Raw genomic sequence first — 15,065 nt, 5'->3', positions numbered from 1 at the left:
GGATTAGAGAACTGGGAGATTGCTAGCAGTGCTTTGTGAATCTGTGACTGGTACAAAGTATTTTATTTAGGTGTGTGTTTTCACTGGAAACTTTGGGCGGAATTAGGTCAAAAAAGGGTGAGAATATCTTTCTATCTTACTTTTAAAAGATAGATCCTTTAGAGTCAAGACGCTCGAGCATACATAAATCTTGCAAGATGTCGTTTGACTGGCTGAATGTGCCAGGGATAAGTGTTAGTGGTGATAACTCAGAGGTCAGGACCAATAATTCTGCAGCACCTCCCTCGGTCTCGTTTAATTTTGGTCAGACCATCCCTACTGCAAAGAGCAAGAACAATCCATTCGCTACTTCAGCTCAGAATCACACGCCGTTTAGTAACAATGCAGGGCATGACTCCAACGCATTTGGGCTATCACAACAAATGATTCCTCCGGCAAAACAGAACAATAGTGATCCGCAACACCAGGTGGTTGATGGTTCAGGGAGCGACTATAGGGAGACCCCTGATGATTTGAAGGTTCCATTGTCACTTTCACAGACTCAGCTAACCCACGAGGAGATTAGAACTTATCTCAGGTGGTACAAGTATATCACTATGAAAACTCACGGCAAAATGGTCAGGTTAATTGATATCTTCAAATTTTTGCATAACTTTACTATCACTGAGGAACTGAAATTAAGGATAATGACGATATTCAGGACTTGCAAAAATGCATTGAACATTGGACAGTTTTTCGCCGTTTTGAGATTGATTTCGGTCGCTTTGACACAAGGAATCAAACCGACAAGAAGAATGATTCTACAAAAAGCTACGGTACCGAAGCCAAGGCCTATATTGAGTAGCAGCAGCAACGCTGAGGTATATGAAGAAGTGGAAGATACGGTGCCTGATAATGGAGCTACAGATAAGGGAAATGGAGACCCAGCGAAAGTCGACTTTGACTCTTTTGCCTCTCTGCTATTAACGGGGAAATCACAAGGTAAAAGAATAAGAAGAAGGATAAGCAACGTCGTATTTAAAAATAAAAGAGTCAGATTCTCTGAGAACGTCACTTTCCAGGAAGCGGAATGTGCAGGTGAACCCTCAAATGCTAATAACGAAGTTGAATCTCCTGAAGATGACACTTCTGTTGTGGAAGGTGACCTAGACCTCTCACTCCCTATGGACCAGCTACTCAAACTAATGGCTAAGAAGAAGCAAAGCAACAGCTCGCTCGTTTCCAAACTTCCTACTGAGCAACAAGAAACAGAAGAGGAGAGAGAAGTTTTGAAGGATATGCAAGATTCATTGTCTCATTTCAAGCAGATTAGGGGGCCGGACTCTGCATCTATGTTCCCCCCGCTCTACTTGAATAATATAAGTCAAGGGCAACCAAACAGTTCCCAGCAGCCTTTGGAATCCTTGCAGCCACTGAAGCCCACCAGTACAGGGTCAACCAACCATTTCATGCGTGAAGAATTCAACCAACAATTAAATCAAGAAGGTCTTCCTCAAGCTGATGGTGTTTTGCAGCCGTTGAAACCTACTGCAACTGGTTCTGCAAATTATCTGGTTCGTAGCCATATTGGAACAAGCCCTGTAAATAGCCAGCAGAGTATCCCCAGCGATGTTAATAGAAATCAAACGGCAGGCTCCTCCAATGGACCATCTTTAGAACCACTGAAGCCTACTGCTACAGGGTCGGCCAACTATTTGATGAAACAGCAACATGTTGATTTACCAACCAGTAATCAGGTATTGAGTCCAAATGCCACAGGCTATGGAAATCAACAAGCTCCAGTAGCTGATCAATTCATGAATTTTCCTCGACAACAACAACAACAGCAGCAGCAGCAGCCCATTTTATCTCCGCAGCCTACAGTACAACAGCCCGTGTTGTCACCTCAACCTACAATGCAGCAGCAACAGAATCAAGTGCATTTACCAGTGTTACAACCTACAGGCCGTCCGATACCGCAGTCTAATATTTACAATACCAATGATCTAGGGGTTAAGTCGCTCTCACCTCAGTTACCCCTGTCGCAGCAAAACACGTTGGGCCAAGCGCATTTGAACCCACCATTAGTTCAACAAAACACGTTTCCGATCCGCTCTCCACCCACTCAGTATGCGGGATTTCAACCTCAACCGTTGCACGGCAATCATTTAGTTGTTCCTCGGAGAGAGAGCACCAATCCATCGAATAATTCATCGAATCTGGCCCAGACGGGGAATGTGGCAAACACGTATTTTCAATCATTACTGTCTCATTCTCCCTCTCCTCATCAAAGTACGACGAACCTTCCAGGCAGTAATATCAACCAAAATGGATCCCCATCATATCAAATGTCAAATCAGCAGCAGCAGCCACAACAACAACAGCAGCAGCAGCTGTACTCGCACAATAATGGGAATATGGTTCCCAATGCATACAATCACAGTAACCTAATCCCACAGCAGCAGCAGCAGCAAAGACCGCAAGAACAAATGTATGGATACTCGCCAATGCAAAATACAGGTGATTTTGCGCATAGCCCCATGAACCCCCAGCATATGCAGCAGCAGCAGCAGCAGCAACATCCGCAGGGTATTAATGTGAATCAGTACAATACCTTTGGTCGTCCACTGGCCTCTCAGAAGCCATTGCCAACACAACAGGGCAGCAACAGCAACAACAACAACAACACTACGAATAACGATATTTTAGGAAATTACCAAGCTCTTCAGCAGCAGGTAAATTCTTTGCAAAACACTTATAGATAAATACATATCTTATAAACACATTACTTTTAAGCCAATTGCCCGGACTCATTCATCCTTGATCGATGGTAGTGGAACTACCAAGACCTCGTTTGAGTCCAAGAGCGAAAAAACTAAAATCAAATAATCTATATTTCATATACTTAGAGAGGGAGAAAGAGAGAGGCACCTATATTTGAAGAGAACGGCTTCAACGACTACATCTAGTAGCCCAACTTGACGGCTTCGTCGTAGGTTGGGTAGTCCAAGTAACCTTCTGAGGTCATGGAGTAGAAAGCGTCCCTGTTGTACTTGTTTAGAGGCTGGCCCTTCTCGATACGGTCGACGATATCAGGGTTGGCAATCCAGAATCTACCGTAACCGATCAACGTTCTGTCGTCTTCGACTAGTTTCTTGACCTCTTCTGGGTGTAGGGCCAGGTTACCGGCTCTGATGACAGGGCCTTTCCAGATGGAGTAGACAAAGTCGTTGGTACCTTGGTGATACTCACCTTCACCTTCAGTCAAGAATGGGTTGGTGACACGAGGCTCGACCAAGTGGATGAAGGCCAGGGGTTTCCCTGCATTTGCTCTCTTCTGCAATTCACCGACAACGTAGGCGTATTGGGCAACAATTGAACATTCTGCACCACCGGACATGGTACCGAAGGTACCGTATGGGGAGAATCTGATACCGACTTTGTCGGCGCCAATGGCGTCCACGAGGGCGTCCACGACCTCCAGTGTGAATCTGGCTCTGTTTTCGATCGATCCACCGTACTCGTCAATTCTGTGGTTCGAGATAGGGTCCAAGAATTGGTTTAGTAGGTAGCCGTTGGCACTGTGGATTTCAACACCATCGGCGCCCGCGGCAATGGAGTTCTTGGCTGCGTGAACGTAGGCCTTGATGTACTCCTTGATCTCGTCCTTGGTAATACCGTGCTGTGGGTTGTTGGATTTCAAAGCTCTCTCCTTTTGCTCCTCGTCCATGTACACGTTGTCCGAGGCGGAGTCGTATCTCAAGCCGTCTCTGGCCAAAGTGTCAGCGTAGGACTGTCTACCCAAAACCCATAGTTGCACGTACACAAAGGACTTGTTTTCGTGAATCTTGGCGAAGATCTTCTTCCATTGGGCAACTTGCTCCTCGGACCAAATACCTGGAGCGTTGTCGTAACCACCAGCTTGAGGGCACGTGAAGGCACCTTCCGTGATAAGCATGGTGCCTGGTCTCCTGGAACGTTGGTCGTAGTACTCGACGGCCCAGTCCTTGTTGGGGACGTTCCCCGGGTGGTGAGCCCTCATTCTCGTTAGAGGAGGCAACACACATCTGTGCTGCAGCTGGCTGTTACCAATCTTAATTGGCTTGAACAGGTTGGTGTCACCTAGGGCAACTGGAGTGAAGTCCTTAACAAAAGGCATATTTTCTTGAGGTTTCTGTAGAATTGACGGCGTGTTGATACCAACAACAGAACAATCCCTCGAGACAGGAACAGTTCCAATCGTTCCTTCCACCAAGGTGCTTATATACTTCAAATTTTTCACTTCTTTTCTCGAAGGCAATCGAACGTTTTTCCCAGATCTGGTATTTGTTAAGCAAACATTTTTGGGTTTCGGGTACGCTGTCCGTGCAGAATAAAATGAGCATAGCCGGCACCGCACTACGGTGTACCGCACGGTGTACCTGTTCTGCTCAGGCGTGGCTTATGCGTTATGCGGTTACTTGGGGATCCGCGTTTATGAGGTTATTGGGCCGTTCAAGTGTGTAAGTAGGCGAATAAAATATTTACTACAGGCCACGCACGCTTAGTGTGACTGCATGTTGTCTGCTCCTATTATGCATTTCAGACGGGCGCAACCGTTTCCTATCACAATGAGTTCCGCGTAGGGAGCATGCTGATCATTCCCGCTAAATAAAGTTAATACTCCGGTTATTATATTGTTGTTGCTTTATCTCTCTCTGTGTGTGTTTCGTTATCATATTTACTGTCTAAAAGAATATTGAGTCATAAGGTTCAGGGGGTGCTACTTTACGTGAGTCTGTCCACCCAGGAGACGTCCACGTTGTTCTCGTCTAGGATGTCGTGGTATGCATCGGATGCGCCAAACAGTTCGTGCGTTAGTTTGTCCATATTGGGCACCTTCCCGTCGCTGAGGCTGATATCTAGGATGGTGTTGCTGACGTTCTGGAACACCTCCGCACATTTGCTCGCGAACACCCACTTCTCGCCAAAATGTTGCAGGATCTCAACACACTGCTGGATCTCGATCTTGCTCTCTATCAGATCGATGCTCCACTGGCAAAGACAGTAGAGGATTGTGTTGCAAATGGTGAGCGTCCTGAATAAAGTGATCCAGTTGAGAGGCAGCAACCTTTTCTGGTACAGCGTGTACGTGTGCTTCCAGGCCTCGAGACAAAACTGCCCCAACACGGACAGAGATTCGATTGGCGGTTTCGGGATCAGCGTCGAAGGACGGTACAGCAGAATCATCAGCTGCGAGTACCGCATGGCGAGCCAGATCCCGGAACTGTGAAACGAAATCACACTTGTCGCGCTGGACTTGTGTTCCGCGTTGTGTCTATCCATCTTCTCCTTCTCGTGCTCGTAGACATCGTCGAGCTCCTCTCTCAACTCACTAATAATCTTGTTCTTGTCCACGAGGCTCAGGTTCTTTTTGGCGACGCTCACCGAATGAACCTGCTTGTATATACGGCCGCCCATCCTCCTCAGCGAGATCATCGTCCTAGTCACCTCGATATCCTCCTTCTCCCCATCGTACAGTGGCTGCGGGAACGGTATGCTGATGTCGTCGTCCTCGATCGCAGAAACCCTCCCGAGACACGTCGCGACGAGTCGCTCGAAGCAGTACGCGCTCCAGAAAACCCTGTACCGTGCCTCGAGTTCCATCACTGGGATCGTCTTCAGTTTCTTAGCGATGATGTGCCTGTTGAGTCCAAGACCTATTGCGAGCCGCATGATGATACCGCTAATGGTCCAAGAGGACCATCCCTTCGGTTCAAAGAAGGAGTATATCCCCAGTAGGAGCAAACACCTGATTGTCTCCATGTTCTGCAAGTTCATGACGTAGCAGAAATTGCGCATGGCAAGGTACGCGAGGTGTTCACTGAGTTCCTCCTCGTCCTTCAGAAGCATGCCTGCCCTTCGCAAAGTGGTGCAGCCGATGGACATGATCATGTACACTTTGAAGACGAAGACACTGTCGAACCGCTCGCAGAGGAGTTCGTAGTTGAACTCTCCTATCGAGGAAATCTGGTTCAAGAAAGCGATCTTGTCGATCATGGGGAACAGTCGGTGGTTGTGCCGGAAGTAAGCAGCGATGAACCTATCTAGGAGCGCCCTCTCGATGGCTTTGTAACTGCCGTTGCTGTTCACACAGGGGCTCGACCTGCCGCCCTTGAACACGTTGCCCACGGTCGCGATCTCGATCGACGCCGCAGTAATGGGCGTCGAGTCCGCCTTCTCCAAGTCATGTTGCTGATCCGCAAAGATGTCATGCTGGGAAAGCATCGGGGGCATGCTATTGCCATGTTTCGCCATCAGGTTGCTGTTCGGGTGGAACGCTGGAGACGAGATTGAAAAGGGCGGTAACTGGTTGGGCACGGTTTCCAATTTCGTCTGCCCATTGCGTGGCCAACTGTCCGGTGACGTCGTGTCGCTCAGCGGGTGCCTCTCCGTTTGGTACGAGGACGACAATGCACTTTTATTAGTTTCGAATGTAGATTCTGTGGAACCAGTAAGAATATTAGAGAGCGGCGGATCTGCCTGCTTGTGTAGAATATGCGACTCTGCACTACCGTCTGCGTACTTGTCATTCTGCTGCTGTTGTGCTGTTCCTGCGGCCGTCGCCGGGTCCTGCCCCTCCACCTGCGGCCTGTCCGAATCCGGTATAGAATTTGTCAACGCACAGATCAGCGAGGATACATTCTCGTACACCTGACTGCCTGGCAGCGCGCGCCCCTGCATCGATAAGTCACTGCCGATAGACGTCGACAGCGGGTTTGCCGGCGCGGACCCGGGCCTGTGCAGAGCCTCCAGCGACCTTGCAGCATCCGCATCTGGGAACTGCAACGGCGGCTTGCCCCTCTTTCTTCGGGGACCCTCGCCCCGCCTCGTAGCCTCCTCCAGCTCCCTCTTCGTCCGCCGCGGCGCCCGCCCAGGGTAGTGGCACACGACCTCCGCCCTCAGACAGTGGCTGCACGCGGGCACCTCACGCAGACACTTCTTCTTCAGCTTCCTGCACCGCGAGCAAGAGTAACCTTCAACCCTCTTCTCCATCAGCGGCGTGCCCATCTGTACCTGAACCTGTACCTGCGTCTGTGTATCCCTCTGATACTTGACTTTCCCCACTTCTGGCTTTGAACGCAACCCCGCCAGTACTCCGAAAGCTGATCCTGCCTCTACCACAGAACTCCAGATCTGATTCTGACACGAAGCGGTGTTATAGCGGGATTGTCCTCTCGCAGCTCTTCTCCTGTTTCTCCTCTTCTGTTTTTGGTCGAAAACTTTTCGTCGTCCGGTTTTTTTTTTGAAAAACTTTTTTTTTCAGATTTTTTTATTTCCGCGGAAATAAAATCGGGAAATTTCTTCGTTCTGTTCCTGGTGGTATTTCCTCTTTGGGACACGCTGCAATGTGCCACAGGTTGGGTCCGATGCTGACGGTAACACTGATGGTGGACGGTCTGCTGGTGGCGCTGACACTGACGCTGACGCTGACGGGACCGACGGCGATGGGATGGTTGCCTCGTAACGGTCTCACACCGGTGGCTTGGTGGAAAGAAGATCGGGTTTTTGAGTGGTAGTATATATGAGTGTGGATGTTGTCAGACGGGGACGGATTCTCGGGCGCCGGTCTTAATCAACTGCTGCCCCCGCGGCATTTAGTAGAAAGCCTCTGCGGTCACTGGTTCGTGTAGGATTTGCCCTGGGACCGCAGCTGTAAAGTGTGGTCGTGCAGTACGTCGTTTCTGCGTCTCTTGTCAGCGCTGCTGCTCGCACGCAGAGACTCGTGGTGCGCGTCCCACCACACGGGCTCAAAGTGTGCTCTCACAGGGTCCGACACAGACGCGGACCTGCCGTTCGCTGCGTCGAGCTGTTCCTGGAGCCACCGGTAGTAAGCCACGTCCTTCAAATTGTCCAACACGACGCTAGAATCGAAGGGGCCCGGGGCCTGTTCTTGCGGGGATATTGTCCCCTCAAAGATGTGCACGATCAGTGCTGCTTGCAACTCGGCAAGAGGGAACGGGATAATCAGCTGAGGGATCAAAACGAACGCAATGCTTGGGTCCTCGGGGGGTGAGATGTGCCCCCATAGACCGTGTACGGCCCTGCCCTCGTCCACAAGCAACCGTTGTTGCCATTCGGCGGGCAACAGCGGGAAATTGTACAGATATCCAGTAGCATACACGAGGTAGTCCACGCCTGAGATCACAGTCCCATCCTCCAACGTCACTGACCGCGAATTGAGATCCACAGAAGCAATCTTCCCGACTTGTTCAATCACTGGATCCCCAGCGTAGATGTAGTCGCTCTCAGAGGGCGCACTGACACTGTGGTAGACATGTTTGGCCACTGAAGAGACTTGGTTCACAATATCCTGGCCAGAACTTGCGTTCCCTATAACGACCACGGTCTTGTCCCTGCTAAACTCTGCGTTCTGGAAATCACGCGCATGTATCGCTGCCTTGTGCGCAAACCAGTCCTCGAGGCCCCTGACCCCGCGAGGGATGTACGGTTTACTGAAGTGGCCCGTGGCCACGATTACATTATCAAACTCAGCCACTTCGCCCTGCGAAGTCCGCACAGACCACTTCCCAGACTCCTTCAGGACAGACTCCACGGGTGTAGTCCAGTGGATTTGGACCGGCGACTGGCCGGCAATAAACCGCGTGAAATAATCTTGCAAGTAGTTGTAAACGTCCAACCGTTTCGGGTACTCGCTCACCTCCTCTTTAAAGGGGAACCCGCTGAATTGCATCAATGGTTTGGTCAAATTCGTCTCCAAATGGTCGTACATCACCCTCCCCTTCTGGTGACCCTCGGGGACGTACCATAGCCCACCGACCCGCTCGTCGCTGACGTACAAGTGGATCTCGCTGAAACTCCTGGCATTCTTCAAAAACACCCTCGCGGACGCCAACCCTCCAGGCCCGCCTCCAATAATCGCCAACTTCTTAACCTCAGTAATAGTCATACTGTTTCTGTAATGTACTGTGCAAGCAACAAAGCATTAACACAGAAATGCGCTACTCTCCTCTACTTGCACCGCTCCCCTCTTCTTTATACAAGCTGCTCTTTTGCAACCAGTCTCGGGCAAACTGTGTATATAGAAAGACAAAATGGGAAGCAACATCCAGCAATGCGATATCCCACGGAAATCACATATGTCAAACGTCAAAGTCAACGCACCACCACCACCACAGGGAATGTACCTGGGGGGTGCGGGCGTATAACGAGATGCCTTATTATTTAGTACCTATGTAAGCTTGAATGGATGATGGAGGAGTGGCATTGCTCAGTGGCACGCGAGAGAGTTCTCCCCGAGCAAAGGTCCGCTTGATTCCAGCTGCTGTGGCTCGAAATAATAGTGTCCCAAGATTGCGCCCACAACGACGCTGAGCATCAGCCAGCCGTTGTACGTCATGAAGACAAGCATCAGTAGGAAGGAAAAACCAACTTGTACACCGTAGAAAACGCTTCTCCGGCCCTTGTTCCTTGCCATCCTTGAGTTCTTGCTTCTGAGTCGGTATTTCATGTACTCGTACAGAACGGAGAACTGCACCAAGAAGAGACAGCTCAGCAGAAGCCCTGGCAGCGAAGTGATTCTCCACCAGTGGAAGATCACACATGTGTTCATGTACGACCACGTGAAGGACATGTTCATTGAGCAAGATCCCTCGGGCATCTCGTGTGGCATCTCTCCAGGGTTGGTCTAGTGCAACTGTTTGAATACAACGAGATGAGGCACAACTGACCCATCCAAGGTGCAAGTTCAAAAGTGTCAAAATTGTTGTTTATTTTTTTTATCAATTAAACCTAATTTTTATATAGTGATCATAAAAAGGCATCAATAGAGATCTTTTATATCAAGCTCAAATGAGCCCGTGAGAGGGGGTAAAAGTGGTTAGAGAACGGGAAAAAATCGTTCAGCTAAGCGCACTTACAACTTGTCACCGTGTTGGAACTTGGCACCGGCGTAGATGGCCTTGTCACCCAATTCCTCTTCGATTCTCAAGATTTGGTTCAACTTGGCCAATCTCTCGGATCTGGCTGGAGCACCGGTCTTGATTTGACCAGTTCTCAAACCGACAACCAAGTCAGCGATGAAGACATCTTCGGTTTCACCAGATCTGTGGGAAACCATCACACCCCAGTCGGCGGCGAAGGAGTCTTGAGCGGCCTTGATGGATTCAGACAAGGTACCGATTTGGTTAACCTTCAACAACAAACAGTTGGCGGCCTTCTTTTCGATGGCAGTGGCAATTCTGACTGGGTTGGTGACAGTCAAGTCATCGGCGACAATCTGGATACCAGCGGTCTTGTAGAAGTGAGACCAGGCTTCCCAGTCATCTTCGGCAAATGGATCTTCGATGGAGATGATTGGGTACTTCTTCATCAAGGAGTGGTATAGGTCACCTAGCTGAGGACCAGTCAACCACTTGGATGGGTCGGATTCTGGGTTCTTGAAGTCCAAGTCGTACTTACCGTCCTTGAAGAATTCGGAGGAGGCACAGTCCAAACCGATTTCGACCTTACCGTCGTGGCCAGCGGCCTTGATGGCGTCAACGATCAAGTCCAAAGCTTCTTCGGCAGTTTGAATGTTTGGAGCAACACCACCTTCGTCACCGACGTTACCGGCAGAAGCACCGTATCTCTTCTTGGTCAAAGACTTCAAGTTGTGGTAGACTTCGGAACCGATTCTCAAAGCTTCGGCGAAGGTCTTGGCACCAGTTGGAGCAATCATGAACTCTTGCAAAGCTAGAGCACCACCGGCGTGGGAACCACCGTTCAAAACGTTCAAGAATGGAACTGGTAGAACGTATGGGCTAGTCTTAGCAGAAGACAAGTCGGCCAAATGTTGGTACAATGGGACGTTCTTCTCGGCAGCGGCGGCTCTGGCAGCAGCTAGAGAAACACCCAAGATGGCGTTGGCACCCAACTTGGACTTGTTGGCAGTACCGTCCAACTTCAACAAGAAGTCGTCAACAGCCTTTTGGTCCTTGACGTCGACGTTAGCCTTGACCAAAGCTGGAGCAATGACAGAGTTGACGTTGTTAACGGCGTTTAGAACACCCTTACCCATCCACTTGGACTTGTCACCGTCTCTCATTTCCAAAGCTTCGTGGATACCGGTGGAGGCACCAGATGGAACAATGGCTCTGAAACAGCCCTTGTCGGTGGTCAATTCAACTTCGACAGTTGGGTTACCACGGGAGTCGTAGACAGACCTAGCGTAAACTTTCGAGATAGCCATTTTTATTGTTGGTTGGTTATTATGTATGCAAACAAATGCTTGGTGTTTTATGAGAAAGAGAACAAGAACAGAAGAAAAAAACACTAACTATTTAGTGAAACATTCAGAAGACACCACAAACAACAATATTAAATATTCGAGGTCCCTTTATATATATTTTAACCTCTAGCAATTTTTTTTCTTGCTTCCTACAATTTGATAAAAACTCGGTTCTTCTTCTGCTTGTTCTTCTTGCGTCTCTCTGATTCTTTTTTTTTCCTAGAAACCTCTTCGGCAACACGCTCTGCTGCATTGTCATCATCATCAGCATCATCATCAAATTCCGCTGGGGTGAGGGGCACACACAGAGCAGTACAGAGAGAGAGAGAGAGAGAGAGAGAGAAGCCCAGAGGCTGACACAAAGGGCGAGAAACGACCTGTTTAGCGTCGTGTAAGCGTCGCGCACATAACGCAACGCAGCACAACTGTGTGCTGCGGTGTTGCGAGGGGTGCTTTTGTCCTGTATAACCCAGAATTCATCTGCTGTTAAAGTGGCTTTTGTGACACGCAAGCAAAGAAGCCAGATGTAACACACGCACTTGCGAAATCTCAACTCTATGCGGTGTTTTTTTTCCTGACTTCCTTTTTCTGGCATCGCGCTGGGCAACCACTAATTGTAAAAATAGTGGATGCTGGCGGGAACCGGGCGTCGTCGCCTTTTAGTGGATGCCCCCGTAGCGGCAGCTTGCCATGAGGCGGTTGCCATGGTCCGAGACCGCAGCCATCTGGTTCCGCAGGGCCATCAACGGGTGCTGGGTCCCATTGTAACGGTGCCACATGCCTTCCAACATGGCGTCTCTGTGTTGGCGGAAACTGTGGTCCACTTGGGACACGAATTCGGCGTACTCGGGGACTTTGCTGATCAAGTCCTCCTCGTTGTAGCCGTTGCCCGCCTCGTCTTCAGCTCCGAAGTAGTGCTTGTACAGGTTGTAGTCTAGCCTACACAGCCTTCGTCTCATGGAGGTGACGAATTTGCAGAACTTGTTGATGATATCAAATATTTGCAATTGGAGGTCAATCAGTTCTATCACGCAGCCATCGTGCAAGATGTTTGTGAGACTCTCCGTCAGCGCGTTCTGGAGATTGGTGACGGACACGAGGCTCGATTGCTCGTAGCAACGCGACATTTCGTGGTCAATCACATCCTGGTAGAAGTACTCACTGATACATTTCACGAAATTGTTCATGGAGTTATGGACGATTCGTGCTCGGCGGATGATCCCCTTCTGAATATCGCCGCTAAATCCCTTGTACTTCCAGATCTTGTTCTTGTTGATCTCTATCCACGTCTCGTCGAGTATTTTACTGTGGTAATTCAGCAAATTGAGGTATCTATTTATCAGTTGGTACTGCGAGATGCACGATCGGTTCACCACTACGTTTAACGGGTATGGAATCGGAATGTCAAATTTTAAGTAGTGAATGCTCGCCTGTGGGGGGGTGTTCGACGTTGAAGAACTGTTAGTCTCTGCTGTGGACGAAATCGCTTGTTCGAACTCTTGCATCACCATGTCCCTTAAAGTATCAAAATTGGATATACGCCCATCTCCAGTGGCGTTATTTTCTCTTACAGTCTGATTCTCACTTTTAATGTATTCAGTTATCAGATCGCGGAAGGGCCGAGCACCCATTTGTAACGTCATTAGATAGGGGACCAGTCTCTCCTTGCCTCCATCATGTTTCCGGAGCTTGAAATTGTGCGAAAGTTTACTCTCCATAAACATCCTGTTGCTGTTGGAGAACTGTCGGGTCAAGTCATTTATACTTAGGTCGTAAAACGCATTCCATGAATTACCATTCTTAAAGCCAAAGAACTGGCTCTGTAAATCCAATAAAATGGTCGTTAAATTGTACCCATTGAACAGTAGCTTCAGACTCAGTTTGTTCGCCCTGTTATACCATTTGTCAACGTAAAGCTCGAAATTTGTGCCCTCTAGTAACTCCACAAAATTAGACACGTGGAAATTGTCCAGTGGAGACGCCATTGACCCATTAGGTTCCCCGAGTGGGATCTTAGTGATGTCCAAAGTCCTCCTTATCAAGTTTAACAGCTTACCAGTCGTTAAGATTTTAAAGAGCAAAGAGTTACCGTTAGTGCCTTCAAATTTGGCAAGCAGCCCATCTTTCCGAATACCGTACTGTGTCAGCCATATCCTATCACATTCCGTTGGGTTTGTGATATTCATATTTGTGATATTCTTCATTGTGTTCACAATCATAAATTCGTCGTAAGGATCGTTCAATTCCCCCTGCGTCATCCAATCATCCAGGACTTTGTAGTAGTTGTCACTAATACTTATCAACAACAAACGCATAAACTCAACACTAGATCGGTCCCCCAGATTCTCCAAAATCATTTTATGGAGAATCTTAAGGATGGTGCCACCTTTTGCAACGGGAGAGATCTTCCTCTCAATCAATATTGGCATCAGATCATCATCTTGACTAAATTCGTTTAACTCTGACATCAGCCCATCCAAGGACATCTGACTCAAATCTGTTGTACTTCTAACGCGCATTTCATCGTCAATCTCCAATACTAAATTGTGTAATATGCTTAGTTGTTTCCCGACCTCGGTATCGTTGATTATTTGCTTCATTTCTCTAATTGAAAAAGTAGGGTTTTCCTTGAACTCTCGTTCCAGTCGCTCCACAATAAGTTTTAGATATACATCGTTAATGAACTTTCGAATTTCATAACTCAGCCGTTGAAGAACTATTCCATAGGATATATCGGACCATTTCTCAGAAGCGTGAGTCAAAGCGACATAGTAACTACCCAACTGTAACATTTTCTTGCTAATTGATTTCAATGAGGCATCCATCTTCTTGACCACTTTGAACTCAGGGACGCCGCCCTTGTATGGGTCGTAATCGTTATTGTATCTAATATAGGTACCACTTAATCCTAATAGATTATTTAAAAGATCGTGCACCACCAGCGACTCCTGTAGCCTCCCTGAGTCAGCCGCATTCGATAAATTGTTCAGTTGATCCAGTGGGTACAGTGTCAATTTGGGTTGCTCATTGGAAAGCGGTTCATAGTTTACACAACGGGCCAATATCGGATGCTCCTCAGTCCTCTCACCAGCCGTCCCATAGTTTATATCATTCGTTGATATTAGTTCCACATGATCTTCCACCGGACGCACCTCCATATCTTGAATTAACTGGGGGCCACTTGAAGGGTTCACTGACTAGTGCTGTAAACTGCACTTCTTATTCACAGATCCGTTTTGTTTACATTTTTGGTCCATCGCGAATTTTGACGTTTTTCGCGATTGAGATGTGCTAAAAGTATTTCGTACAGGGTGATGCATAAGTGAACCGCTGCTTGCTTCAGTTATATGGTCGGCAATTGATGCTAACATGATTCGGTATAGTCTATGAGTATACGAATCTTCTGAGGAAGTGTTACAGATAGACTTTCCTCTAAAAAAATTCTTCAAACTTGGAGTATTCAAAATAATATAAAAACGGAGTAAATCTTATCGTCTAGGACTGTCTGTTATTCTTTCCCAGTTCGCACAAGGCAAAAAGAATTCCAGCCTTATGAATAGCATATTATTGGTACTACGGACTTAAAGTAAGAATCCGTTAGAAGCAACGTGACCAAAAAATACTGACCAGAAATAGCAACATCGCTCATAAAATCCTCCTTCAAGATAAAATGTAACGAAATAAGATAGAATTTTAAAAGAGATAACGGTAACTTAACATAAAAATAGTAGTGAACTTGATATCAAGACCCTACATCTTTGTCGAAACCTGCTGGACATGGAAAATGACTATGATAAGGATGACAAGATATCATCAT

General features: G+C 48.0%; 8 protein-coding genes across 8 annotated transcripts; 1 reads left to right on the top strand and 7 right to left on the bottom strand.

Moving 5' to 3' along the window:
• Positions 1–197: 197 nt before the first annotated feature.
• On the top strand, positions 198–2,744 carry SCD5 (Scd5p; the record flags this gene model as incomplete). The annotated part of the gene is made up of 1 exon (XM_022608060.1): positions 198–2,744. One exon carries the CDS (start codon positions 198–200, stop codon positions 2,742–2,744), a length of 2,547 nt encoding a protein of 848 aa, XP_022464594.1.
• Positions 2,745–2,944: 200 nt separating this feature from the next.
• OYE2 (NADPH dehydrogenase) lies at positions 2,945–4,138 on the bottom strand (the record flags this gene model as incomplete). Its single annotated transcript, XM_022608059.1, has 1 exon — positions 2,945–4,138. The coding sequence occupies one exon, from the start codon at positions 4,136–4,138 to the stop codon at positions 2,945–2,947; it is 1,194 nt and encodes a 397-aa protein (XP_022464593.1).
• Positions 4,139–4,746: 608 nt separating this feature from the next.
• On the bottom strand, positions 4,747–7,029 carry STB5 (Stb5p; the record flags this gene model as incomplete). The annotated part of the gene is made up of 1 exon (XM_022608058.1): positions 4,747–7,029. The coding sequence occupies one exon, from the start codon at positions 7,027–7,029 to the stop codon at positions 4,747–4,749; it is 2,283 nt and encodes a 760-aa protein (XP_022464592.1).
• A 607-nt stretch (positions 7,030–7,636) lies between these two features.
• Positions 7,637–8,929, bottom strand: FMO1 (N,N-dimethylaniline monooxygenase; the record flags this gene model as incomplete). Its single annotated transcript, XM_022608057.1, has 1 exon — positions 7,637–8,929. One exon carries the CDS (start codon positions 8,927–8,929, stop codon positions 7,637–7,639), a length of 1,293 nt encoding a protein of 430 aa, XP_022464591.1.
• Positions 8,930–9,250: 321 nt separating this feature from the next.
• Positions 9,251–9,652, bottom strand: CTR2 (low-affinity Cu transporter; the record flags this gene model as incomplete). The annotated part of the gene is made up of 1 exon (XM_022608056.1): positions 9,251–9,652. One exon carries the CDS (start codon positions 9,650–9,652, stop codon positions 9,251–9,253), a length of 402 nt encoding a protein of 133 aa, XP_022464590.1.
• A 243-nt stretch (positions 9,653–9,895) lies between these two features.
• Positions 9,896–11,209, bottom strand: ENO2 (phosphopyruvate hydratase ENO2; the record flags this gene model as incomplete). Its single annotated transcript, XM_022608055.1, has 1 exon — positions 9,896–11,209. One exon carries the CDS (start codon positions 11,207–11,209, stop codon positions 9,896–9,898), a length of 1,314 nt encoding a protein of 437 aa, XP_022464589.1.
• Positions 11,210–11,312: 103 nt separating this feature from the next.
• Positions 11,313–11,843, bottom strand: KNAG0E00740 (uncharacterized protein; the record flags this gene model as incomplete). Its single annotated transcript, XM_022608054.1, has 1 exon — positions 11,313–11,843. The coding sequence occupies one exon, from the start codon at positions 11,841–11,843 to the stop codon at positions 11,313–11,315; it is 531 nt and encodes a 176-aa protein (XP_022464588.1).
• A 64-nt stretch (positions 11,844–11,907) lies between these two features.
• Positions 11,908–14,406, bottom strand: SPC97 (gamma-tubulin-complex subunit SPC97; the record flags this gene model as incomplete). Its single annotated transcript, XM_022608053.1, has 1 exon — positions 11,908–14,406. One exon carries the CDS (start codon positions 14,404–14,406, stop codon positions 11,908–11,910), a length of 2,499 nt encoding a protein of 832 aa, XP_022464587.1.
• Between the last annotated feature and the right edge of the window lie 659 nt (positions 14,407–15,065).

Source organism: Huiozyma naganishii, chromosome 5 (assembly GCF_000348985.1).
Source record: "Huiozyma naganishii CBS 8797 chromosome 5, complete genome".
Taxonomy (NCBI): domain Eukaryota; kingdom Fungi; phylum Ascomycota; class Saccharomycetes; order Saccharomycetales; family Saccharomycetaceae; genus Huiozyma; species Huiozyma naganishii.
The sequence above is the reverse complement of the archived record's forward strand: the minus strand, read 5'-3'. Positions and strand labels throughout refer to the sequence as shown.